Genomic DNA, 25,075 nt, shown 5'->3' with positions numbered 1-25,075 from the left:
GCCTCACTAACACCGTATACAATTGCAACATAACCTCCCTAGTCTTAAACTCCATCCCTCGAGCAATGAAGGACAAAATTCCATTTGCCTTCTTAATCACCTGTTGCACCTGTAAATCAACTTTCTGTGACTCATGCACTAGCATACCCAGGTCTCTGCACAGCAGCATGCTTTAATATTTTATCGTTTAAATAATAATCCCGTTTGCTGTTATTCCTACCAAAATGGATAACCTCACATTTGTCAACATTGTATTCCATCTGCCAGACCCTAGCCCATTCACTTAACCTATCCAAATCCCTCTGCAGACTTGCAGTATCCTCTGCACTTTTCGCTTTACCACTTATCTTAGTGTCATCTGCAAACTTGGACACATTGCCCTTGGTCCCCAACTCCAAATCATCTATGTACATTGTGAACAATTGTGGGCCCAACACAGATCCCTGAGGGACACCACTAGCTACTGATTGCCAACCAGAGAAACACCCATTAATCCCCACTCTTTGCTTTCTATAAGTGCTGCAATGCAGCGCTAGCTCAGTACTGCACGGGAAGTGCGGCAATGCAGCGCTCGCTCAGTACTGCACGGGAAGTGCTGCAATGCAGCACTCGCTCAGTACTGCACGGGAAGTGCGGCAATGCAGCGCTCGCTCAGTACTGCACGGGAAGTGCGGGAATGCAGCGCTCGCTCAGTACTGCACGGGAAGTGTGGCAATGCAGCGCTCGCTCAGTACTGCACGGGAAGTGTGGCAATGCAGCGCTCGCTCAGTACTGCACGGGAAGTGCGGGAATGCAGCGCTCGCTCAGTACTGCACGGGAAGTGTGGCAATGCAGCGCTCGCTCAGTACTGCACGGGAAGTGCTGCAATGCAGCACTCACTCAGTACTGCACGGGAATGCTGCAGTGCAGTGCTCGCTCAGTACTGCACGCGATGTGCTGCAATGCAGCACTCATTCAGTACTGCATGGGAAGTGCTGCAATGCATCTCCCCACCCCCTCCCCACCACCTCCCTAGCCCATCTCCCCAAACCCCCAGCCCTCTCCCTAACCCCAATCCCCCCACCTTTTACACCCCCTCTGCCCAACCCAGGCTCCTCTCCCTGTATATTATTTTCTCTCTTTCTCTCTCTCTATTATTCTCACCGTTCTGTTTCCTCTCTCTCTGTATATATTTATTATATTATTCTTTCTCTCACCAATCTGTTCTGTTTTCCCTCACTCTCTCCCCCCCCACTTTCTGTGTATATGTCTATATTTATGTATTCTATTCTATTATTCTCACCATTGTTTTCTCTCTTTCTGTCCCCTCTCACACTCCCTCTCTCTCTATATTCTATTCTGTTATTCTCAATATTCTGTTCTCTCTCTCTCTCCCCCTCCCTCTCTGTGAATATATATTATATTCTCTCTCTCACCATTGTTGTTTTCTCCCCCCCCCTGTGTTTATATACACACATATATTAGATTATATTATATTTCTCTCACCATTCTCTTCTCTGTTTTCTATCTCCCCCCTGTCTCTCTCTGTGTGTATATATATCTCTATATTACATTAGTATTTAAAAAAAATAAATTTAGAGTATACAATCCATTTTTTCCAATTAAGGGGCAATTTAGCATGGCCAATTCCCCTTCCCTGCACATCTTTGGGTTGTGGGGTCGAAACCCACGCAAACACGGGGAGAATGTGCAAACTCCACACGGACAGTGACCCAGGGCCGGGCTCGAACCCGGGACCTCGGCACTGTGAGGCAGCAGTGCTACACACTACGCCACTGTGCTGCCCCTATATTAGATTATTATTCCTGTCACCATTCTCTGTTTCTTTCTCTCTCTTTGTATATATTTATATTATATTTCTCTCACCATTCTCTCTCTCCCTCTCTCTGTATATATATTTATATTAGATTATATATTTTCCTCACCATTCTCTCTCTGTCTCTCCCCCTCTCTCTCTCTCTGTATATATAGTATATTAAATTATATATTTTCCTCACCATTCTCTCTCTCCCTCCCTCTCTCTCCCTCTCCCTCATCTGTGTATATATTTATTATATTAGATTATATATCTATCTCACCATTCTCTCTCTCCCTCTCCCCCTCTCTCACCTGTGTATATATTTATTATATTAGATTATATATTTCCCTCACCATTCTCCCTCTCTCTCTGTATATATTTATTATATTAGATTATATATTTCCCTCACCACTCTCTCTCTCGCTCTCCCTCTGTGTGTCTCTCCCCTCTCTCTCTCTCTGAGGGTGTACATATTTAATATACTGGATTAGATTATATATTTCCCTCACCATTCTCTCTCTCTCTCTCTGTATATATTTATTATATTAGATTATATATTTCCCTCACCACTCTCTCCTCTCTCTCTGAGTGTGTACATATATATATATTGGATTAGATTATATATTTTCTCACTGTTCCCTCTCTCCGTCTGTGTACCTCTCTCCTCTCTCTCTCTGAGGGTGTATATATTTAATATATTGGATTAGATTATATATTTCCCTCACCACTATCTCTCTCTCTCTGTATATATTTATTATATTAGATTATATATTTCCCTCACCACTATCTCTCTCTCCCTCTCTCTCTGAGTGTGTATATATATTGGATTAGATTATATATTTTCCTCACTGTTCTCTCTCTCCCTGTGTGTCTCTCTCCTCTCTCTCTTTGAGGGTGTATATATTTAATATATTGGATTAAATTATATATTTCCCTCACCATTCTCTCTCTCCCCCCCCCCTCTCTCTCTCTCTCTGAGTGTGTGTGTACATATATATATATATATTAGAGTATATATTTCCCTCACCATTCTCTCTCTATCTCTCTCCCCTCTCTCTCTGTGTGTATATATATATATATATATATATTGGATTAGATTATATATTTCCCTCACCATTCTCTCTCTATCTCTCTCCCCTCTCTCTCTCTCTCTGAGTGTGTGTGTGTATATATATATATATATATATTGGATTAGATTATATATTTCCCTCACCATTCTCTCTCTATCTCTCTGAGTGTGTGTATATATATATATATATTGGATTAGATTATATATTTCCCTCACCATTCTCTCTCTTTCTCTCTCCCCTCTCTCTCTCTCTCTCTCTGAGTGTGTGTATATATATATATATATATATATATATTAGATTATATATTTCCCGCACCATTCTCTCTCTCTCTCTCTCTGAGTGTGTGTGTGTATATATATATATATATATATATTGGATTAGATTATATATTTCCCTCACCATTCTCTCTCTATCTCTCTCTCTCTCTCTCTCCCTCTCTCTCTCTGAGTGTATATATATATATATATTAGATTATATATTTCCCTCACCATTCTCTCTCTATCTCTCTCCCCTCTCTCTCTGTGTGTATATATATATATATATATATATATTGGATTAGATTATATATTTCCCTCACCATTCTCTCTCTATCTCTCTCCCCCCCCTCTCTCTCTCTCTCTCTGAGTGTGTGTATATATGTATATATATATATATATATTAGATTATATATTTCCCTCACCATTCTCTCTCTATCCCCTCTCTCTATCTCTCTCTCTCTGAGTGTGTATGTGTATATATATATATATATATATATATTAGATTATATATTTCCCTCACTATTCTCTCTCTATCTCTCTCCCCTCTCTCTCTCTCTGAGTGTGTGTATATATATATATATATATATATATATATTAGATTATATATTTCCCTCACCATTCTCTCTCTATCTCTCTCCCCTCTCTCTCTCTCTGAGTGTGTGTATATATATATATATATATATTAGATTATATATTTCCCTCACTATTCTCTCTCTATCTCTCTCCCCTCTCTCTCTCTCTCTCTGAGTGTGTGTGTATATATATATATATATATATAGGATTAGATTATATATTTCCCTCACTATTCTCTCTCTATCTCTCTCCCCTCTCTCTCTCTCTCTCTGAGTGTGTGTGTATATATATATATATATATATAGGATTAGATTATATATTTCCCTCACCATTCTCTCTCTATCTCTCTCTCTGAGTGTGTGTGTATATATATATATATATATATATATTGGATTAGATTATATATTTCCCTCACCATTCTCTCTCTCGCTCTCCCTCTGTGTGTGTCTCTCTCCTCTCTCGCTATTTCTCTCTCCGAATGTGTTTATATTTAATACATTGGATTAAATTATATATTCCTCTCACCATTCTCTCTCTTCTCTGTCTCTTTCTCTCTCCGTCGCGCTCTTTGAACGTCACCGGAGTCGCCGGCGCGCCTCCACCAACGTCATGACGTCGCGCTCCCCGCCGTGCGCGACCCCGGCCCTCCCGCCTCCGCCGACCCGCGCTCCGCTCGCCACCCCCTGTGCACGTGACCCGGCCTGGCAGCCGCCCAGAGACTGAGCAGGGTGTGGCCAGCAGGAAAAGGTCAAGGAGCGAAAGGTCAAGAGGGAAAGGTCAAGGAATGGCCAGGAGGGAATGGTCAAGGAAAGGCCAGGAGGGAAAGGTCAAGGAATGGTCAGGAGGGAAAGGTCAAGGAATGGTCAGGAGGGAATGGACATGAGGGAATGATCAAGGAAATGCCAGGAGGGAATGGCCAAGGATTGGCCAGGAGGGAAAGGTCAAGGAAAGGCCAGGAGGGAAAGGTCAAGGAAAGGCCAGGAAGGAAAGGTCAAGGAAAGGTCAGGAGGGAAAGGTCAAGGAATGGTCAAGGTGGAATGGTCAGGAGGGAATGGACATGAGGGAATGGTCAAGGAAATGCCAGGAGGGAATGGCCAAGGAAATGCCAGGAGGGAATGGCCAAGGACTGGCCAGGAGGGAAAGGTCAAGGAATGGTCAAGATGGAATGGTCAAGGAAAGGCCAGGAGGGAAAGGTCAAGGGTGGAATGGTCAGGAGGGAATGGTCAAGGAAATGCCAGGAGGGAATGCCCAAGGACTGGCCAGGAGGGAAAGGTCAAGGAATGGTCAAGAGGGAATGGTCAGGAGGGAAAGGTCAAGGTATGGTCAGGGTGGAAAGGTCAAGGAGAGAATGGTCAGGAGGGAAAGGTCAAGGAAAGGCCAGGAGGGAAAGATCAAGGAATGGCTAGGAAGAAAAGGTCAGGAGAGAAAGATAAAGGAATGGCCAGGAGGGAATGGTCAAGGAAAGGCCAGGAGGGAAAGGTCAAGGAATGGTCAGGAGGGAATGGACATGAGGGAATGATCAAGGAAATGCCAGGAGGGAATGGCCAAGGATTGGCCAGGAGGGAAAGGTCAAGGAAAGGCCAGGAGGGAAAGGTCAAGGAAAGGCCAGGAAGGAAAGGTCAAGGAAAGGTCAGGAGGGAAAGGTCAAGGAATGGTCAAGGTGGAATGGTCAGGAGGGAATGGACATGAGGGAATGGTCAAGGAAATGCCAGGAGGGAATGGCCAAGGAAATGCCAGGAGGGAATGGCCAAGGACTGGCCAGGAGGGAAAGGTCAAGGAATGGTCAAGATGGAATGGTCAAGGAAAGGCCAGGAGGGAAAGGTCAAGGGTGGAATGGTCAGGAGGGAATGGTCAAGGAAATGCCAGGAGGGAATGCCCAAGGACTGGCCAGGAGGGAAAGGTCAAGGAATGGTCAAGAGGGAATGGTCAGGAGGGAAAGGTCAAGGTATGGTCAGGGTGGAAAGGTCAAGGAGAGAATGGTCAGGAGGGAAAGGTCAAGGAAAGGCCAGGAGGGAAAGATCAAGGAATGGCTAGGAAGAAAAGGTCAGGAGAGAAAGATAAAGGAATGGTCAGGAGGGAAAGGTCAAGGAAAGGCCAGGAGGGAAAGGCCAGGAGGGAAAGGTCAAGGAAAGGTCAGGAGGGAATGGCCGGGAGGGAATGTCAATGAATGGACAGGAGGGAAATGGTCAGGAGGCTATGGTCTGTGAGGGAAAGGTCAAGAAATATTCAGGAGGAAAGGTCAAGGAATGGCCAGGTGGGAAAGATCAAGGAAAGTCCAGGAGGGAATGGTCAAGGAGGGAAAAATCAGGAATGGACAGGAGGGAATGGCCTGGAGGGAATGGTCAAGGAATGGTCAGGAAGGATGGTCAAGGAGGGAAAGATCAAGGAGGGAAAGGTCAGGAATGGAGGGAAAGGTCAAGGGAAGGCCAGGAGAGAATGGTCATGTGTTTGCGCAGTCTCCCCGTGCCTGCCTGGGTTTCGCCCCCACAACCCAAAGATGTGTAGGTTAGGTGGATTGGCCACGCTAAATTGTCCCATAATTGGGAAAAAAATGAATTGGGTACTCTGTTTTTAAAAAAAGGAGAGAATGGTTATTGAATGGCCGGAAGGTAATGGTCAAGGAATGTCAGGGGATGGCCAGGGGGGGGAAGGTCAAGGAATAGTCATGAAAGAATGACCAGAGCGGAGTGGCTAGATGGGAATGACCAGGAGGAATGGCCAGGAGGGAATGGTCAGGGGGAAAGGGTCAGGGGGGAATGGTCAGCTGATGGTCAGGACGGTTCTTCTGTGTTTAATTACTTTTTGAGGGATATACGTGTAGGAAGTTCACCTGACAGATTTTGGAAGGACAAATATGAATGCGGAATACAGGGTTAATGGTAGGGTTCTTGGCAATGTGGAGGAGCAGAGAGATCTTGGGGTCTATGTTCATAGATCTTTGAAAGTTGCCACTCAGGTGGATAGAGCTGTGAAGAAGGCCTATGGTGTGCTAGCGTTCATTAGCAGAGGGATTGAATTTAAGAGCTGTGAGGTGATGATGCAGCTGCCTGGAATGGAGAGTAGGTCTTACGAGGAAAGGTTGAGGGTGCTAGGCCTTTTCTCATTAGAACGGAGAAGGATAAGGGGCGACTTGATAGAGGTTTATAAGATGATCAGGGGAATAGATAGAGTAGACAGTCAGAGACTTTTTCCCCGGGTGGAACAAACCATTACAAGGGGACATAAATTTAAGGTGAATGGTGGAAGATATAGGGGGGATGTCAGAGGTAGGTTCTTTACCCAGAGAGTAGTGGGGGCATGGAATGCACTGCCTGTGGAAGTAGTTGAGTCGGAAACGTTAGGGACCTTCAAGCGGCTATTGGATAGGTACATGGATTATGGTAGAATAATGGAGTCTCGATTAATTTGTTCTTAAGGGCAGCACGGTAGTATTGTGGATAGCACAATTGCTTCACAGCTCCAGGGTCCCAAGTTCGATTCCGGCTTGGGTCACTGTCTGTGTGGAGTCTGCACATCCTCCCCGTGTGTGTGTGTGTGGGTTTCCTCCGGGTGCTCCGGTTTCCTCCCACAGTCCAAAGATTTTTTTTTTCAAATTTAGATTACCCAATTATCTTTTCCAATTAAGGGGCAAATTTAGTGTGGCCAATCCACCTACTCTGCACATTTTTGGGTTGTGAGGGCGAAACCCACGCAGACACGGGGAGAATGTGCAAACTCCACATGGACAGTGACCCAGAGCCGGGATCGAACCTGGGACCTCAGCGCCGTGAGGCAGCTGTGCTAACCACTAGGCCACCGTGCTGCCCTCCCACAGTCCAAAGATGTGCAGGTTGGGTGGATTGGCCGTGATAAATTGCCCTTAGTGATCAAAATTCTATGATTAACCTCCCTAGGACAAAAGTTCGGCACAACATCGTGGGCCGAAGGGCCTGTTCTGTGCTGTATTTCTCTATCTATCTATCGGCGTCCCATTATCGCAAACCCCTAATGTTTCTTCCTGTAGGCTTTGTCACACTGTGGTTACTGTCAGGGGGCCTGTGGACCATGTCAGCGAGTGACTTCTTGCCTCTACCGTTCCACACCTCCACCCAGACCGACCCTACGTCCTGATCACCAATGCCATCCTTAATTAACAGCGCTACCCCACCACCTTTACCCAGCTTCATATTCTTCCTGAATGTCATCTACCCCTCAATATTCAGGACCCAATCCTCCTGGTCCCTCAGCCCGGTCTCGGTAATGGCTATCCGATCATGTTTATTTACTGCAATGTGTGCTATCAAACCTTCACTCTGTTAGGAATGCTGCTGCGCGCATTCAAATATAGAGCCTTTAGTTTTCTATTTCTGTTCTTTGTAACGTGGTCTGGACCATTGGTGTGTGCTTAGATTTTATCTCTTGGTCCCTTCATGCTGTCATATGACCCTAATTTCCCAAATTACTATTTTGCTTTGCTGCCTTACTGCTACACTGATTTGCAACATCTACCCAAGCTTAAGTTAAAGCCCTATCTACTTCCCCGGTTACATAGAACATAGAACAGTACAGCACAGAACAGGCCCTTCGGCCCTCAATGTTGTGCCGAGCCATGATCACCCTACTCAAACCCACGTATCCACCCTATACCCGTAACCCAACAACCCCCCCCTTAACCTTACTTTTTATTAGGACACTACGGGCAATTTAGCATGGCCAATCCACCTAACCCGCACATCTTTGGACTGTGGGAGGAAACCGGAGCACCCGGAGGAAACCCACGCACACAGGGGGAGGACGTGCAGACTCCACACAGACAGTGACCCAGCCGGGAATCGAACCTGGGACCCTGGAGCTGTGAAGCATTTATGCTAACCACCATGCTACCCTGCTGCCCCACATGATTTGTCAGAATGCTCATCCCAACGCAGTTCAGGTGTAGACAGTCCCAACGGTACAGTCTCTAATTTCCCCAGTACTGATGGTCCATCACCCTCTCCACCTGTCCCACTCTCTCTCTCTTGTCCATCGCTCTCCACTTCTCCCTCTTTCTCTCACTCTCTCTCCTCACCATCCCTCTCCCTCTGGCTTGATCGCTCTCCGCCTTTGCCCTTTTGTCTCTCCCTCTCTCCATCACCCTCTCCCCACCTCTCTGTTGCAGGAGTTTTGCCCGCTCTATGTCGATGACTTCCTCTATATCTGTGACAGCAGCTGCAAGCTGGAAGAGATGCTGCGGATGGAGAGGACAATCCTCCAAGTTCTTGACTTGGACATCACCGTTCCGACTGCGTCCAGCTTCCTCCAGCACTATGCCAAGCTAACCCCAGGACCAACCGTTGCCGGTTATTCGTACGGTTGGGATGTTTGACACATGTTCTAACCTTGCCGATTCCCCTGGGGGTACAGTTCCTCAGTTTAATGTTCGCCAACCGCAGAGGTTCTGAGTGACGGTGGGACTCGGCTGATGTCTTGCACGTCCTCTGATTCCCGTCGCTCCACCTTTGGCGGCCGTGCCTTCGGCTACTGAGGGCTCTGAGCTCTGGAATTCCCTCTCCCTCCTCTCCGCCGAGCCCTTGGCCACCTGTCCGATGAACTCTCTTGATGTTTGTGTGATTCAATAAATGGAGCAGGACGAACAGACCATGTTTAGTAACCGGTCAGGGGGCAGTGACAAATTTCCCATGGGGATTGGGCTGCTGTTGACAGCGGTATAGTATTACAGGGGTGCTTGGGGGACAGATTGATGGAGACTTGATTGCTCCAGCGAGTCAACAACCACATTATTGTTGCGTCACAGATCTCCAGGGATGACAGCAGAGGAGAAATATAAAAATAGGGCACGGTCTGAAAATTAGAATCAGGGGGTGAAATTCAGAACCACTTTTGTACTCAAAGGGTGGCGGAGATTGGGGATTCTCATTCACAAATCAGTTGTAAAGTTTCAATCGAAGAAATAATATTGAGATTGCAATTTACCAACATCGTGAGGGAGAGAAGAATGGGTCCAAGACTAGTATTGTAAACTTAAATAGGGGCAGTTTTGAGAGCATAAAAGCAGATCTAGCAGAGGTGAATTGGCAAATTAGGTTAGGAGATTGGTGAATTGAGATGCAGTGGCAGATATTTATTGTCACGAGTAGGCTTCAAATGAAGTTACTGTGAAAAGCCCCTAGTCGCCACATTCCGGCGCCTGTCCGGGGAGGCTGGTACGGGAATCGAGCCGTGCTGCTGGCCTGCTTTAAAAGCCAGCGATTTAGCCCAGTGTGCTAAACATGCAAGTTGCAATGGAGGTGACTAAAAGATTTAATGAGAATAAAATTGGGAGTAATAATATTTATTAGTGTCACAAGTAGGCTTACATTAACACTGCAATGAAGTTACTGTGAAAAGCCCCTAGTCGCCACATTCCGGCACCTGTTCGGGTAACACAGAGGGAGAATTCAGAATGTCCAATTCACCCAACAAGCACGTCTTTCAGGACTTGTGGGAGGAAACCGGAGCACCCGGAGGAAACCCACGCAGACACAGGGAGAACGTGCAAACTCCGCACAGTGACCCAAGCCGGGAATTGAACCTCGGTCCCTGGAGCTGTGAAGCAACAGTGCTAACCGCTGTGCTAGCGTGCAGCTGCCTTACAAGATAAAGCTAGCTAGTAAAGGAGGAACTCAAGATTACAATCACCAGGGCAGCATTCCTGAGAAAATTCCTGGGTTTGAGTGTTGACAAATCCTCAGATCCTGGTAGACTCCATGCTAGACTCTTAAAAGAATTGGCTCGGGAGATGGCTGATGCGTTAGTTTTAATTTTACCAAAGTTCCCTAGAATCGGGGAAGTTTCCATTAAATTGGGAAGTAACGAAGCTTTTCCAAAAAGGAAAAAAAAAACAAGAAACTACAGGCCTTTTAACTTAATATCCGTCAGAGAGAAAACATTAGAAGTTATTATTGAAGATGTTATAGCAGGTCATGTGGAAAACGTCAAAGTAATCAGGCAGAGTCCACATGGTTTTGTGAAAGGGAAATCATATTTAGCCAAGTATTTAGCCAATTCATTTGGAGTTCTTTGAAGGAGTCACGTGGACTGTTGCTAAAGGGGAATTGGTGGATGTACTGTATTGAGACCAGAAGGCATTTGATAAGCTGCCATATTAAAGGTTATTGTGGAAAATAAAGCTCATGGTGCACAGGGCAACATATTGACATGGATAGATTAGCTAGCTTACAGAAAACAGTCGGCATAACTGGGTCTTTGCCCCATTGGCAAGCTGTAGCTATCATCGCCTAGGGATAAAGGACGTGCTAAAACATAGGTATTGCAAGGGCCTAGGGGGAGGGGGGGCAAGGAGCAGAACCCTGGAGTTCCCTTCTCTTCCTTCCATGCAGCCCCATCCTCTCCTCCTTCCCACCACCAAAACAAAGAACACCCACAAGGGATCAATTGAAAAGCTCAGTACGGACGTCGATGTTTTTTTTTTGTTGGTTTGCAGATTAACGGTTAGGGAACCACGATGGGTATCCGGAACCACGTGCAACCAAAACACGGGAAGAGCCGCGACCTGAATGGAATGGCAGTGCTGCAGCCTCACGGGGGCCGAATGGCCTCCCTCCAGCCGTTCGGCCCGACCCGGAGCCGCACATTCCAGCCTCTCGTTCGTACATCCTAACCCGCCCTCTCTCTCTCTGGCCGACGTCAATGGCTCCAGATTCCTTTCCAGGAGGTTTCTGCCCAGCTGGGAAAGACTGGGAAACCAGAGGGGAATGCTGCGAAATCCAGACGCAGACAGAAATCGGCAACGGCTCAAGTCAGACGGCCGACGACAAAAACCTGCAGATCACAAGCAGCCGGCGGCGTCAGCCACGGGCACGTTTTAAACGCCCCCAAATAATTTATTCTCTCTCTTTTTTTTTTTTTAAAATCCCCAAATGAATGGACACAGAAGCCCGGAGCTCCACAAAAATCAGTAAAACTTTATTTTAAGTATATTTGCAACATTTCCAAAGGGAAAACAGGGAAAAAAAGACTAGTAAATACTCTGTACATAAATCAGACAGCTAAATGCTGCCTTGTTTTCCAACACCTTTCACGTCCCGTTTTTACAGTTCTGTCCGAAGAATCACATCAGAATCAGGGTGATTTAAGAATCATCCGTTCGCCCACCAACACCCCCTCGAATTGTGTCCATTCTCAGCTGAATGTGGGGGGGGGGTGCAGGTAGAGGGGGTGGGGGAAAACCGTGTTACACATGGTGATCGGACGCTCGACGGTCACTGACCCATTTCCCCATCCCTCCCGCTTCCGATGTCAATACTCCTGCATTGCTTACCTCCTATTTCCTTCCCTTCCTCCACGATCACCATCCTTAAAGTACAAATCACATCCACAATATAAAGAAACCATCAGGGCCCTGACTAACGGGAGCCAGTCTGTTGCCCCTGGCTTACAGGGGGGGGGGGAAACGCTCGTCAAGTAGCATTATCCGCGCAGAACAAAATTAAAAGAATCGAGATTCACACTGGTCCAGGCGCTGCAAGCGAGAGAATGAGAGAGAGAGAGAGAGAGAATAGGAATCAATTCTCCCACTGCACCACCCCCAAAATCACTGTATCCAGAAATGCACAGGTTCCAAAGCTAAATTATATATTCAAATTATAGACTTTAGATCTTTCCTTCCCGCCGCACTTTGGATTTATTTTTAAAAAGCGTTTCAGGATTTTGCTGTTCCTCCGTTGCTTGCGACATCGATGTAGAACATGAAACAGCAGCAAGTTCAAGTCCAGTTCGAACAGGCCTTGGAAGTAAAAAAGCGCAGGTGGGTGCGGACCGTGGGCCGGCCCCCGCAGTTCTCGCTCGGTCCCTCGCCTCGCCCTCAGTTCTCCTCGTCGCTGTCCTCGGGACTGATGGCCGGACTGGTGAGGCTGTAGGTGGGGGAGGTGGGAGAGTAGCCCGGGGAAGTGGGGGAGTAGGTCGAGCCCTTGGGGCTGGTGGGCGAGTAGGTGGGGGAGGTGGGCGAGTATTTCGGGGAGGTGGGAGAGTAGGTGGGCGAGGTGGGGGAGTATTTGGGAGAGGTAGGGGTGTAGACCGGGGAGGTGGGGGAGTAGGTGGGGCTGGTGGGGGAGTATTTGGGTGTGGTGGGCGAGTAAGTTGGGGAGGTCGGGGAGTATTTGGGAGAGGTGGGGGAGTATTTGGGGCTGGTGGGGCTGTATTTGGGAGAGGTGGGGGTGTATTCTGGAGAGCTGGGGCTGTAGGAAGGGCTGGTGGGGGAGTATTTTGGACTGGTGGGAGAGTAGCTGGGAGAGCTGGGGCTGTAGCTGGGAGAGCTGGGCGTGTAGGTCGGCGACTGGGGGGTGTAGCGAGGGCTGGAAGGGGAGTAGCTGGGGGAGGTGGGGCTGTAACTGGGCGAGGTGGGGCTGTAACTGGGCGAAGTGGGGCTGTAATTTGGAGAGGTGGGCGTGTAGCTGGGCGAGGTGGGGCTGTAACTCGGGGAAGTGGGGCTGTAATTTGGGGATGTGGGGGTGTAGTTGGGAGAGGTGGGGGAGTAGCTGGGACTAGTTGGCGAGTAAGAGGGAGAGGTTGGGGAGTAGGACGGAGAGGTTGGGGAGTAGGAGGGAGAGGTTGGGGAGTAGGAGGGAGAGGTCGGGGAGTAGCTGGGACTGGTGGGGGAGTAGCTGGGGCTGGTGGGAGAGTAGCTGGGACTAGTTGGCGAGTAGCTGGGACTAGTGGGGGAATAGGAGGGAGAGGTGGGGGAATAGGAGGGGGAGGTGGGGCTGTAACTCGGGGACGTCGGGCTGTAGCTGGGGCTGGTGGGGGAGTAGCTGGGGGAGGTGGGGCTATAGTTGGGGCTGGTGGGAGAGTAGGACGGAGAGGTGGGGCTGTAGCTAGGGGATGTTGGCGAGTAGCTGGGGCTCTGGGGTGTATAGCCACCAGGAGACCTCGGTTCATAGGCCGGAGAGGTTGGTGAATAACTGGGAGACATCACCCCACCTAGGAGGAAAAATAAACAGTCAGGTGTTGGGAGAAAGTAAAATAAAAATTTACAACAATGGTACCAGAACAGAAAGATAGAGCGTTTCAATCTATAGAAAAATCAAATGAGAGAGCGTAGAGAGCGCGCGAGGGAGAGAGCGTGCGAGAGAGAGAGCGTGAGAGAGAGCGTGAGAGAGAGCGTGAGAGAGAGAGCGTGAGAGCACGCGAGAGAGAGAGCGTGAGCGCGAGAGAGAGAGCGTGAGAGCGCGCGAGAGAGAGAGCGTGAGAGCGCGCGAGAGAGAGAGCGTGAGAGCGCGAGAGAGAGAGAGCGTGAAAGCGCGAGAGAGAGAGAGCGTGAAAGCGCGAGAGAGAGAGCGTGAGAGCGCGCGCGAGAGAGAGAGAGAGCGCGAGAGAGAGAGCGGAGAGCGGGCGAGAGAGAGAGCGGAGAGAGAGAGAGAGAGAGCGGAGAGAGAGAGAGAGAGCGCGCGAGAGGGAGCCAAGTATTACTAAACCCCTTCCCATTCCAAATGTAAACATTCTCAATTCCGTTTGACGTAAATTCTTGCACCGCAGGATGGACTCGCTTCTCTCCCTCCCCCGGCCAAACCTCAACTCAAATCCTGTACCCTGGGCTCATGCGAGTCGGGGGCATTAAAATGGGGTCACACGCTGGTGTATTGCGGGAAGCACCGAGCGAACAGATCTAATAAACGCAATCTTACAAGAAGTGGTTCAGTTGCAACGGTACAGGTGCCTTTGAAAGGAAAATCAGACGAGTGCATGAGAAAAAAAATAGGATAGAAAACTGGAAGAGGCAGGGTGGGAGGAATGGACAGAGACTCATGCGGATTAGAAACAGCCGCACACATTCTACCCGAACAGCCCAAAGCCACGCAAGCTGGTAAAACACTGGACACCCGAGCGTCCCAGGAATAGGTTATTAACTGACCTGGCGATGGAATGTAGGGACTGGACGGGCCCGGAGATCCGGGAGAGCCAGGGGTCGGAGACCAGGCAGGAGAGTAGCCGGGACTGAAACCACTGGCATCTGAGGCAGCACTCGGTGAGAATCCAGCAGCTCCGGGTGTCATTCCACTGCCTGTAATACAGAGAGAGAGACAGAAATCAATCCCTTCACATCGCAAGGCTAAATTAAAAAAAAACACAAGGACTCTGCACGTGTGGACCTCTGTATCTGTTGGGAATGGGTGACCAACGTCACGTCGTTAGGAGAAACGTATTCTACACTCACCCACACTGGGCGACCAGGCTCCGTAGGCCGGGGTTGCGCCCTGGTTCCACGGAGTCATGGCGGGTGACATCCCTCCCATCGGGCTGGGGGCGGAGCCGAAGAACATTCCGGTAGCTGCAAACACAATTTGAAGAGGGGGGAAAAAAAAAAGGTTATTCAGACACCCACACTGGATCAGACATCAACCAGAGTTCAATTTGGCTCCTGGCGTTTACAGATTCTCGCCGTCACACAGCCCGATCTTTCAGACCTGTGGAGAGCCTCTCCCAGAGTATCCAGATTCGACACCGGCCAGCCACATCCCAGCATTCCCTCCCCCACCCCGACCCAGAGACCCAACAAGAGCTTGGGTTTAAAACGGGCGGCGAAACGGGAACTTACGTCCACCCACTCCAAGCCCTCCAATGTTAGTCGGGATCTCCATGCCGTATTTGCACTTCTCAGCGTCGAGCAGCAGGTCAAAGGAGCCGGTTCCGGCTGGAGCGAGCTGCCCCAGCATGATGTTCTCAGACACCCCCTTCATGGGGTCCATTTCGCCGTGCGCTGAAGCCTCCATTAAAACATCCACCTGCGAACAGAGAAGAGGGGCTGCAGAGTTAGCGGGTGGGCGCAGCAGCCTGCGGGCGAGACGGGGGGGGGGGGGCACAGCAGCCTGCGGGCGAGACGGGGGGGGGGGGGGGGGGGGGGGGGGGGCACAGCACCCTGCGGGCGAGACGGGGGGGGGGGGGGGCAGAGCACCCTGCGGGCAAGCCGGGGGGGGGGGGGCACAGCACCCTGCGGTTAAACAGAGGCCCGGCCAATCCTCCCCAATGGATGGGAGCGATCCCACAGCTGTTACGCGCGCGGGAACACGAATGCCCCCACCCCCCTGACTGTGTGGCACCCCCTCAGCACCACTCCCGACGACATTCCCGGTCCCCAGACGGCACAGCGCTCCCTCACACCCATTACCATGAACACACCTGGCCATCAGGCGCCTCAAGTTTGGTTTGACTGCAACGTGCAAAAAAGTGTTCCGCACAAACTCCTTACCGTTTCTTCGAAGGAACACTTCATGAGCGGGCCAGTGTCCTGCCTGTTCACACCGTGACGGGTGATGGCCATTAAATGTCCCCGGCACGTCATGGTGTCGCACAGCAGCGACAAGTGACGGTAGTTGACGTAGGAACCATCGAAGGAGATGACATGGTACAGCTCCCGTTCCAGGGCCTTCCGCACGGCTTCAATACCAAGAACCTGGAAAAGAGAAACGTTCAGAAAATCTCCAGTCTAACTCCGGTCCCGACCACGCCTCACCGTGACAAATCAAAGAGCCACAAATGGCCGTCTTGTATTTATAGGTCACCCCGAATGTCGTAAAGCTACGCCGGAGCGGTCAAATACAATCCGACTCTCGGCCACATGACAGGAGGTCATAACAGGCGACCAACAGGGTGATCAAGGTGGTGGGTTTTAAGGAACATCTTCAAAAGGGAGAGAGTGGAGGGGTTTAGCGAGAGAGAGTTTCAGACCTCAGCACCCAGGGCGCCAAAATTGGGGACACGCCTGGAACTGGAGGATTGTAGGGAGGGTTTCGGGGGCTGGAGGAGGTTATCGACACGGGGGTTTGAGGGGCAAGTAGGACAATGAGTACCGAGGTGGCGAATGCGCGAGGACTTGCTGCACCTCAGAATTGTTTGGGCGAGTGGGATTCAAAGGGAAAGATACGATTGATTTCAACTACCCGGACCCAGACTCGATTTGGTCTGTGTCCGCGATTGGGGAAGAGAGAAGAGAACGGTAAGGAGACGCCATGGGGCCCAACGGCCTCCCTCAGAGCGGAGAGGCTCGAGGGGGACCGGAAAACGGTATCACATTCCTGGAACTCTCGCTCCCTCCTGCCCCAGGATCCCAGGATGGCCGAGTGGGGTGAGGCCCGAGGCCCCAGCCCCCCCCCCCCCCCCCCCCCCCCACGGGTTAACGGCACAGCCCCGCAGGTTTACCGTGAAGATCTCCACAATGTCGTTGGAGGTGGTGCGCACGGGGTCCACGTCCTTCTCGCTCAGCACCCTCATCAGGCTGACCCCGTCCGTCTCCAGAATCCACTCCTGGAGGGCTTTGAATTCGCCCTCCTCCGTGATAATAATCTTCTTCTTATTGTCTGTTTGAGGAAGGTGCATGTACACCTGAGAGAGAGAGAGAGAGGGACGAGGAGAGGGTTTAAAAAGCAGAAACAATCACCCCCTGCAGAGCCGAGAGCCCCGGGTGAGTGGAATCTCTCTCAACAACTCCCACAAGATCCGCCTCGCAATACAACACCAGAACTGTGCTCAGTGTGGTCGAACCAGATTTATACAAAACGTTGCCACTTTTAAATTCTACGTTCCAGCCAGGAATCAATGTTTCCAGGACGAGCGAGATTTGAGCCGCGTTACATTTAGAGAGGTCTCCAGAACCGTCAGCAGCACATATAGATTCCCGCCACCCCGGGTACATGTCACCTCCTTAATCTCGCCAGCAAAACCTGTCACCACAAATCAGATCGAGTCTCAGTTTCTGGGGTGTCGCAGTGGGTTAGCACTGCTGTCACAGGGCACCGTGGACCGGGGCTCGATCCCGGCCCATGTGGAGTTTGCACATTCTCCCAGTGTCTGCCTGGGTTTCGCCCCCCACACAACCCAGAAAGATGTGGATCGGCCAGGCTAAACTGCCCCTTAATTGGGAAATCTAAATTTAAAGAAAGTCTCAATTGCAGCCTTCCAGATTAACAGAACGAGTGGTCAATCTCAGCTCCTGCAGCCGTCGCGTCAGCCAAACCCTCACCTTACTGATCTGCTCAATCCCCTGCAACGTCATGTCCGTCAGCATGTTTGACTCGATACACCGCAGGAAAACGTCATCATCCATCTTGTCCACGACCTCTTCCTCTTGCTGCAAACGTTTCAATCAAAGAGCGACAGTCACAATCAACATCGCACAATCAGGTTAGGAAGGCGAAGCTTCTTTATTTAGTAACTAAAGCTCCCTCTACACTGTCCCCCATCAAACATTCCCAGGACAGGTACAGCACGGGGCTAGATACAGAGTAAAGCTCCCTCTACACTGTCCCCATCAAACACTCCCAGGACAGGTACAGCACGGGGTTAGATACAGAGTAAAGCTCCCTCTACACTGTCCCCCATCAAACACTCCCAGGACAGGTACAGCACGGGGTTATATACAGAGTAAAGCTCCCTCTACACTGTCCCCATCAAACACTCCCAGGACAGGTACAGCACGGGGTTAGATACAGAGTAAAGCTCCATCTACTCTGTCCCCATCAAACACTCCCAGGACAGGGACAGCACGGGGTTAGATACAGAGTAAAGCTCCCTCTACACTGTCCCCATCAAACACTCCCAGGACAGGTACAGCACGGGGTTAGATACAGAGTAAAGCTCCCTCTACACTGCCCCCCATCAAACACTCCCAGGGCAGGGACAGCACGGGGTTAGAAGCACGGGGTTAGATACAGAGTAAAGCTCCCTCTGCACTGTCCATCAAACAGTCCCTCCTGCACAGGAATGATTCCTAACTAATCTCACCTCCTGGAATTTGTTCTCGTCACTGTTCATGATGCGGATTCTTAGGACCAATTTCTCCGCATTGTCATCGTTAAATATGCAGTTCAAATCATCACCAAAGCCTGTTGGGTACAAAACACGACTGGATGTTACACGGTGCAGTAATGTGAGGCTGTTGTTACCGTTCAGTTTAACAGTAAAAAAAATATCCCAAAAGCTTTTATGTTCTCCGTCCAGCCCCCGGGAACCTCGCCACCGCGTTATGGTCGCCAGTCGTGACGACCCACACCTACCGCCAATTCTACCACGTCAGACAGAGGCAGACGAGTCTCTCACCCGCGTTAATTTTCTCCGCAATCTGCTCCATGGTCAGCTTCCGGTCCGTCATGTGCTTCCGATCAAGCTCGATCCGGAGGAGCCAGGGCGAGATCCGCGTCACGTCAAAGTCGGGCATCTCGTAGTAGACGTTCACCCACTCCTGGTCCTCGGACACCACCGTGTTCTGGGGATCAGGGTCGTAATAGATGGCCGTGTTGGCGGTGACCTTCCGCAGCGTGGTGTGTTCCAGTCGGCAGAGGATGTCCTGCGGGAATAGCATCAGGCACCATTACACACCTCTGGTGGCACTCCACCCCCACTTTAGGAACCCCAAAATCATATCCCGCCCCCCCCCAATATATTGTGCACACGTTGACGTACAGGGAGAAACTCTCCTACACTTGGGAGTGGCTGCAGGATCTGAACCATGGTCCCATTTCCCCTCAATTATCTGCGTGCTCCCGTTTGGGGGAAATGTGTTACTCTGGTTACTCTGACCCTAAATGCAAAGGATGTTCCTTTCAAGTCCGATGACTCTTTGTCAAGGCTTTGACAAACAGTCATCGGACTCGAAACGTTAGCTCTTTTCTCTCCCTACAGATGCTGCCAGACCGGCTGAGGTTTTCCAGCATTTTCCCTTTGGTTTTAGGTTCCACCATCCGCAGTAATTTGCTTTGATGCAAAGGATGTTCTTTAGGTTTAGATTTGCCTCCTTCGATTGTCCTATCCTGCCCTCAAAAGCAGGAGTCAGCCATTCGGCCCCTCATTCGGGTCAGTGAGGTCGATCACCGGTGAGTAGATCAACCTCCTCGCTCTCACATTATCCCCCCCCCCCGCCGGACTCGGAGTCTCTCGATCAGACCCGACCCCCGAACTCCCTGGGACTGAGAATTCTGAAGATTCTCACAACCCGCCCAGCGAAGTAGTTGCTCCTCGTGAAGGGCAAATAGCTGCCACCTTATCCTTCACAGCAGCGCCTCGAAGCTGTTCCGACACCTACCTTGGCACGCTCGGCATCCCTGGCAGACTGGCCCAGCAGGAAGACCGTGAGCGAGGGGGTCTTGGGCTTCTTCGAGATGTTGATCAGCTCCTTCAGACGCGGGACGCCCAGGGTGACGTTCTTGGCCGACACGCCAGCGTAGTGAAAGGTGTTCAGGGTCATTTGCGTGGCGGGCTCCCCCAGTGACTGGGCCGCCAGAGCGCCCACCATCTCGCCAGGGTGCGCCTGAGGGGGCAAAAAGGAAAGAGTTAGCAAAGTGCCAATCACCAACTTTCCAGAGCCCTCGAGATTACTCCAAGTGGGCAGACTTTGGTCAATGACCCTGCCCGCTATCAAACATCAGCATCAGCTACGGAGCAATGCATACACCCCCCCCCGACATCAGCTTGCTACATATTAACAACAATCACTGGTTAGTTTTGTGGGTGCTAATCACCAAATCACAAGTCAGTCAGTCATTGTTCAGCTTTCCAGTACAGTAGGGCCTCACGACCCTAGCGAAAGACCCCATCATCGCAGCATTGACAATAACCCCAGCTATTCACAATATACATCAATGATTTAGATGAGGGAACAAAATGTAGCCTCTCAAAAGTTTGCAGATGATACCAAGTTGGGTCGGAGGGTGAATTGTGACGAGGATGCAGGGATCCTACAGCAAGACCTGGACAGGTTGGGCGAGTGGGCAAACCAATGGCAGATGCAGTATAATTTGGATAAGTGTGAGGTTATTCATTTTGGAAGCAAAAACAGGAAGGCAGATTACTACCTGAATGGTTGTAAATTGGGAGAGGGGAGTGTGCAGCGGGACCTGGGTGTCCTTGTGCACCACTCGCTGAAGGTAAGCATGCAGGTATAGCAGGCGGTAAAGGCTAATGGTATGTTGGCCATCATTGCAAGAGGGTTCGAGTATCGAAGCAGGGATGTGTTGCTGCAATTATACAGGGCCTTGGTGAGGTCACACCTGGAGTATTGGGGCGCAGTTTTGGTCTCCTTCTCTGAGGAAGGATGTTCTTGCTCTCGAGGGACGGCAGCAAAGGTTTACCAGACTGATTCCTGGGATGGCGGGACTGTCGTATGAGGAGGGATTGACTAGGGTGGGATTGTTCTCGCTGGAGTTCAGAAGAATGAGGGGGAATCTCAGAGACGTATAAAATTCTAACAGGACTGGACAGGGTAGATGTTACCAATGATGGGTGTGTCCAGAACCAGGGGTCACAGTCTGAGGATTCAGGGTCAACCATTTCGGACAGAGATAAGGAGACATTTCTTCACCCAAAGAGTGGTGAGCCTGTGGAATCCATTACCACAGGAAGTAGTTGATGCTAAAACTTTGAATATATTCAAGAGGCGGCTAGATGTAGCCCTTGGGGAGAATGGGATCAAAGGCTATGGGGAGAAAGCAGGATTAGGCTATTGAGTTGGATGATCAGCCACGATGGTGATGAATGGCAGAGCGGGCTCGAAGGGCCAAATGGCCTCCTCCTGCTCCTATCTTCTATGTATCTATGAGGGAGGGGAGGGATTGAGTAGGGTGGGCTAATATTCTCCAGAGATATTGAAACGTATAACATTTTCAAACGATGTGACAGAGATGGAGGTCTGGTTACTGGATGGGCGTAGCAGGAAAACCTTTACCCTCCCAACACACCCAAGCCGCAAACGGTGGGACAATTTGCTCACGATTGACTGGTTGAACTTGGCTTCGATCTCCCCCAGCAGCCACTCGAAGGCCTCTCCGCTGAGCCGGAACTCCTCGACCATGCGGCGGCTGCACAGGGTGGAGCGTAGGTGGATGTTGAAGAGCAGCGTGGCGTTCTGCTGCGCCTGGCGGCTCAGTGGGTCCTCCCCGTTCACGATGACCAGCTTCTTACTCAGCTCCTTCACACCTGCAGCAGAGGGCGGAGTCTCAGAACCAGCTCAGCAAGAGGCCACTCGGCCCATCAGGTCTGCGCCAACACGTGAAAAAAATCAGCCGACCGACCAAATCCCGTTTTGCCAGCACTTGGCCCCCGTTAAGACGGGACGAGTGCTCATCCAGGTACTTTGTGAAGGACGTGAGGCAACCCGCCTCTACCACCCCTCCCAGGCAGTGCATACCAGACCCTCACCACTCTCTGGGTAAAAGAACTGTCCTCAAATCCCCCCTAATGCTGCCACCCCTCACCTTGAACTGGTGTCCCCCTCGTAACTGACCCTTCAACTCAGGGGAACAGCTACTCCCTATCCACGCCCCTCAATCTTGACGTGGAGATGCCGGCGTTGGGACTGGGGTGAGCACAGCAAGAAGTCTTACAACACCTTCAAGTCCAACAGGTTAGTTTCAAATCACTAGCCGAGGGAGGAACTGTGCTCCGAAAGCTAGTGATTCGAAAGAAACTTTGGACTTTAAACTCGCGTTGCAAGACTTCTTACTGTCCTTATAACCTTGTCCACCTCGATCAGGTCGCCCCTCAGTCTTCTCTGTTCCAGAGAAAACAACCCAAGCCTATCCAACCTCTCTCCATAACTGAAACGTTCCATCCCAGGCAGCATCCTGGTGAATCTCCTCTGCACCCCCTCCAGCGCAATCACATCCTTCCTATAATGTGGCGACCAGAACTACACCCAGTGCTCCAGCTGTGGCCTCACCAAAGTTCGATACAACTCCCACATGACCTCCCCGCTTTTGTAATCGATGCTTCGGTTGATAAAGGCCAGTGTCCCAAATACCCTTCTGCCTTCAGATCTATGGAGAGACACGTCAAGACCCATCACGTCCGTACCAGCCCCTTTAGTCCCAACCCAGTCCTTTACCTACAGCCCCTGCAAATGATTCCCTTGCAAGATTATATAGAGTTCCCTTTTGAAAGTTCCTACTGAATCTGCTCCTGCAGATCCCAGGCCTTCTTAACCACCTCCTGTTGCCTTCAGCGATGTTCTGGATACGAACCCCAAGGTCCCCTCTATACTTCCCCGCATCCTGCTGTTCATGGTGTATCCCCTCACATGGTCAGTGCTACCAAACTGTACCATCTCACACTTTTTCAGGGTTAAACTCCATTCGCCACTCTTCTACCCATCTGACCAAGCCGAATCTATCCTGTAATCTGAGGCTTTCCTCCTCGGTATTCACCATGTCACCAATTTGTGTGTGACCCCCGCGAGCTTCCTGATCATGCCCCCCCCGCCCCGAGGAAGGGGCGGCCTGCTTCAAACAAGTCAGCGAAGGGTCAAGCAGCCTCCGCTTAACCACCGCACCCCAGCGGTCCACCTCGAAACTGACTTTCTCCATCACAAAACAGCGAGGCCAGAGTGATCGACCAATATCACTTTCTTACCCTTTATTCCAGGAACACAATACCGTCTATTATGCACATTTGACCAATCGGCAGCCGGAATGTTAAACAGGTCAAGGAGACTAGCCTGACCAATCAGCAGCAATGTCCCATGTTCCCGTCCTTTCCTCTGTACCTACCTCTCTCCCGACACAGCCAGTCCAGGGCGCGCTGGAACATCAAAGGAACTCATTTGAGTTAACCAATGTTCCTCCTGAAGAAAATTCCCCCCCCCCCCCCCGTGGAGTACAGCGGGCGGCACAGTGGTTGGCACTGCAGCCTCTCCGCACCAGCGACCCAGGTCGGATTCTGGCCTTGGGTGGCTGTGCGGAGTCTGCACGTTCGCCCCGTGTCTGCATAGGTTTCATCCGGGTGCTCCCGTTTCCTCACATGGTCCAAAGATGCGCAGGGTCGGTGGGGTTATAGGGATAGGGCCGAGGCAGGGTGCTCTGAGGGTCAGTGCAGTCTCAATGGGCCGAATAGCCTCCTTCCGCACCAATTCTAATGATAAGTTTGGAACTGAGAAATTATCATTGCACTCAGAATTTACAGTGCAGAAAGAGAGGCCGTTCGGCCCATCAAGTCTGCACTGGCCCTTGGAAAGAGCTCCCTACTTAAACCCACACCTCCACCCTGTCCCCATAACCCAGTAATCCCACCTAGCCTTTTTTTTTTTGGACACCAAGGGGCAATTTATCACAGCCAATCCACCCTAACCTACACATCTTTGGACTGTGGGAGGAAACCGGAGCACCCGGAGGAAACCCACGCAGACACGGGGAGGCAACATTCTAACCGCCGAGCTTTCAGAAACACGAGCCTCAGCGTTCCGTCACTGACCTTCGATCACACGAATAGGGTGCAGGTCCGTCACCGTCCGGGTGTTGATGTGGAAGATTTTCTGAGCGTTCCAGATCATACGGAGCAGGTTACAGGGCAGCACCACCTGGGAGGGGAAGGGGAGAGGAAGAAGGTGTTCACACGAAGCAGTCCCGCATCAAAGCGCCCACCCAGCACTGCGGTGGCATTGGGGAGCCAGGGCCGATTGAGGGTCGAGCCCATGGCCTTCCCGGGCAGAGCCCAACAGGAAAGTGGAGGTGAGGCCGAGGCGGGTTAGTATTGAGGGCCGAATGGTCCACTCCTGCTTCTAATGTTCCCCCATTGAGTCACAGTTGTGTGACTTGGATTAAAGACTTTCTCAAAAGGCCTTGGAGCCTGAAAGTGCTGGAGCCTGCCCGGGGAGGGGGCTTCATGGCTCAAGGTGACGCATTAAAAGCTAACACTTCGGGCTCCCGGCGGGCCGCAGCCCCGGGCTCCCGGTGGGCCGCAGCCCCGGGCTCCCCCAGTTGTTGCTCCTACCTTGCTGTCTCCGGTGGGGAATACCGCCCTGAGGACCTCACGATCGTCTTTCATCTTCTCGAACTCCACCTCCAGGTCGTTCTGAATGGCGGCGTTGCTGAGGATTTCCTTCACAATGTCTTCTTGCAGCGTCCGCCGCAGACCTCGCTCGTTGTTGTACTCCAGTTTGAACCTGTGGGCAATCAGAACAGACCACACATCGTCAGGGGGTCCGTTAAGGTGTACCTCCTCCAAGGCCAGGCCATCAACGGTAAACCCCCCCCCCCCTTCCCTGGCAAAAACAACACTCACTTCTTCTCAAAGTTTTTGTGGGATGGTTTCACCGAGGCCAGGTTTTGGAATTCGACACTCTCCCCCGCCAGCCCATCCTCTCCGTAACGCAGCTGAATCACTTGGTTAATGGAGTTTCGGACCGTGGCGTCGTACTTCACCATCACAGACTCCATAGACTTGATCAAACGTCTCTGGATATAACCTGGGAAGGAGAGAAAATTCTCCACCGTCACACAACAGCATCCGATTCCCCACCCGCAGCTCGCCACAGAGACAAGTCGTGAGAGAGAGAGAGAGAGAGAAAGAAAGGAGAGAGAGAGAGAGAAAGAGAAAGAGAGAAAGAGAGAAAGAGAGAAGAAGAAAAGAGAAAGAGAGAG

At 50.7% G+C, this 25,075-nt stretch overlaps 2 protein-coding genes across 2 annotated transcripts in view; both read right to left on the bottom strand.

Moving 5' to 3' along the window:
* The window catches only part of LOC119958349, a 52,262-nt gene extending 47,987 nt beyond the window's left edge, over window positions 1-4,275 (bottom strand). Inside the window, exon 1 of the mRNA XM_038786797.1 lies at window positions 4,224-4,275. The gene's annotated coding sequence lies outside the window, so the exon portion shown is untranslated. The remainder of the gene's footprint in view (window positions 1-4,223) is intronic.
* Window positions 4,276-11,621: 7,346 nt separating this feature from the next.
* LOC119958332 (DNA-directed RNA polymerase II subunit RPB1-like) overlaps window positions 11,622-25,075 on the bottom strand; it is a 20,300-nt gene continuing 6,846 nt past the window's right edge. The window contains exons 2-15 of the mRNA XM_038786772.1: window positions 24,717-24,959; window positions 24,426-24,597; window positions 23,907-24,012; window positions 21,433-21,638; window positions 19,750-19,974; window positions 18,768-19,014; window positions 18,453-18,553; window positions 17,692-17,799; window positions 16,872-17,054; window positions 15,922-16,125; window positions 15,271-15,457; window positions 14,890-15,003; window positions 14,587-14,736; window positions 11,622-13,655 (exon numbers count right to left, since the gene is read on the bottom strand). Coding sequence (XP_038642700.1) covers window positions 12,541-13,655; window positions 14,587-14,736; window positions 14,890-15,003; window positions 15,271-15,457; window positions 15,922-16,125; window positions 16,872-17,054; window positions 17,692-17,799; window positions 18,453-18,553; window positions 18,768-19,014; window positions 19,750-19,974; window positions 21,433-21,638; window positions 23,907-24,012; window positions 24,426-24,597; window positions 24,717-24,959 — 3,361 coding nt within the window. The 3' untranslated portion in view covers window positions 11,622-12,540. The remainder of the gene's footprint in view (window positions 13,656-14,586; window positions 14,737-14,889; window positions 15,004-15,270; window positions 15,458-15,921; window positions 16,126-16,871; window positions 17,055-17,691; window positions 17,800-18,452; window positions 18,554-18,767; window positions 19,015-19,749; window positions 19,975-21,432; window positions 21,639-23,906; window positions 24,013-24,425; window positions 24,598-24,716; window positions 24,960-25,075) is intronic.

Source organism: Scyliorhinus canicula, chromosome 29 (assembly GCF_902713615.1).
Source record: "Scyliorhinus canicula chromosome 29, sScyCan1.1, whole genome shotgun sequence".
NCBI lineage: Eukaryota > Metazoa > Chordata > Chondrichthyes > Carcharhiniformes > Scyliorhinidae > Scyliorhinus > Scyliorhinus canicula.
Note: the sequence above shows the minus strand (reverse complement) of the source record. Positions and strands in the feature narration are given on the sequence as shown.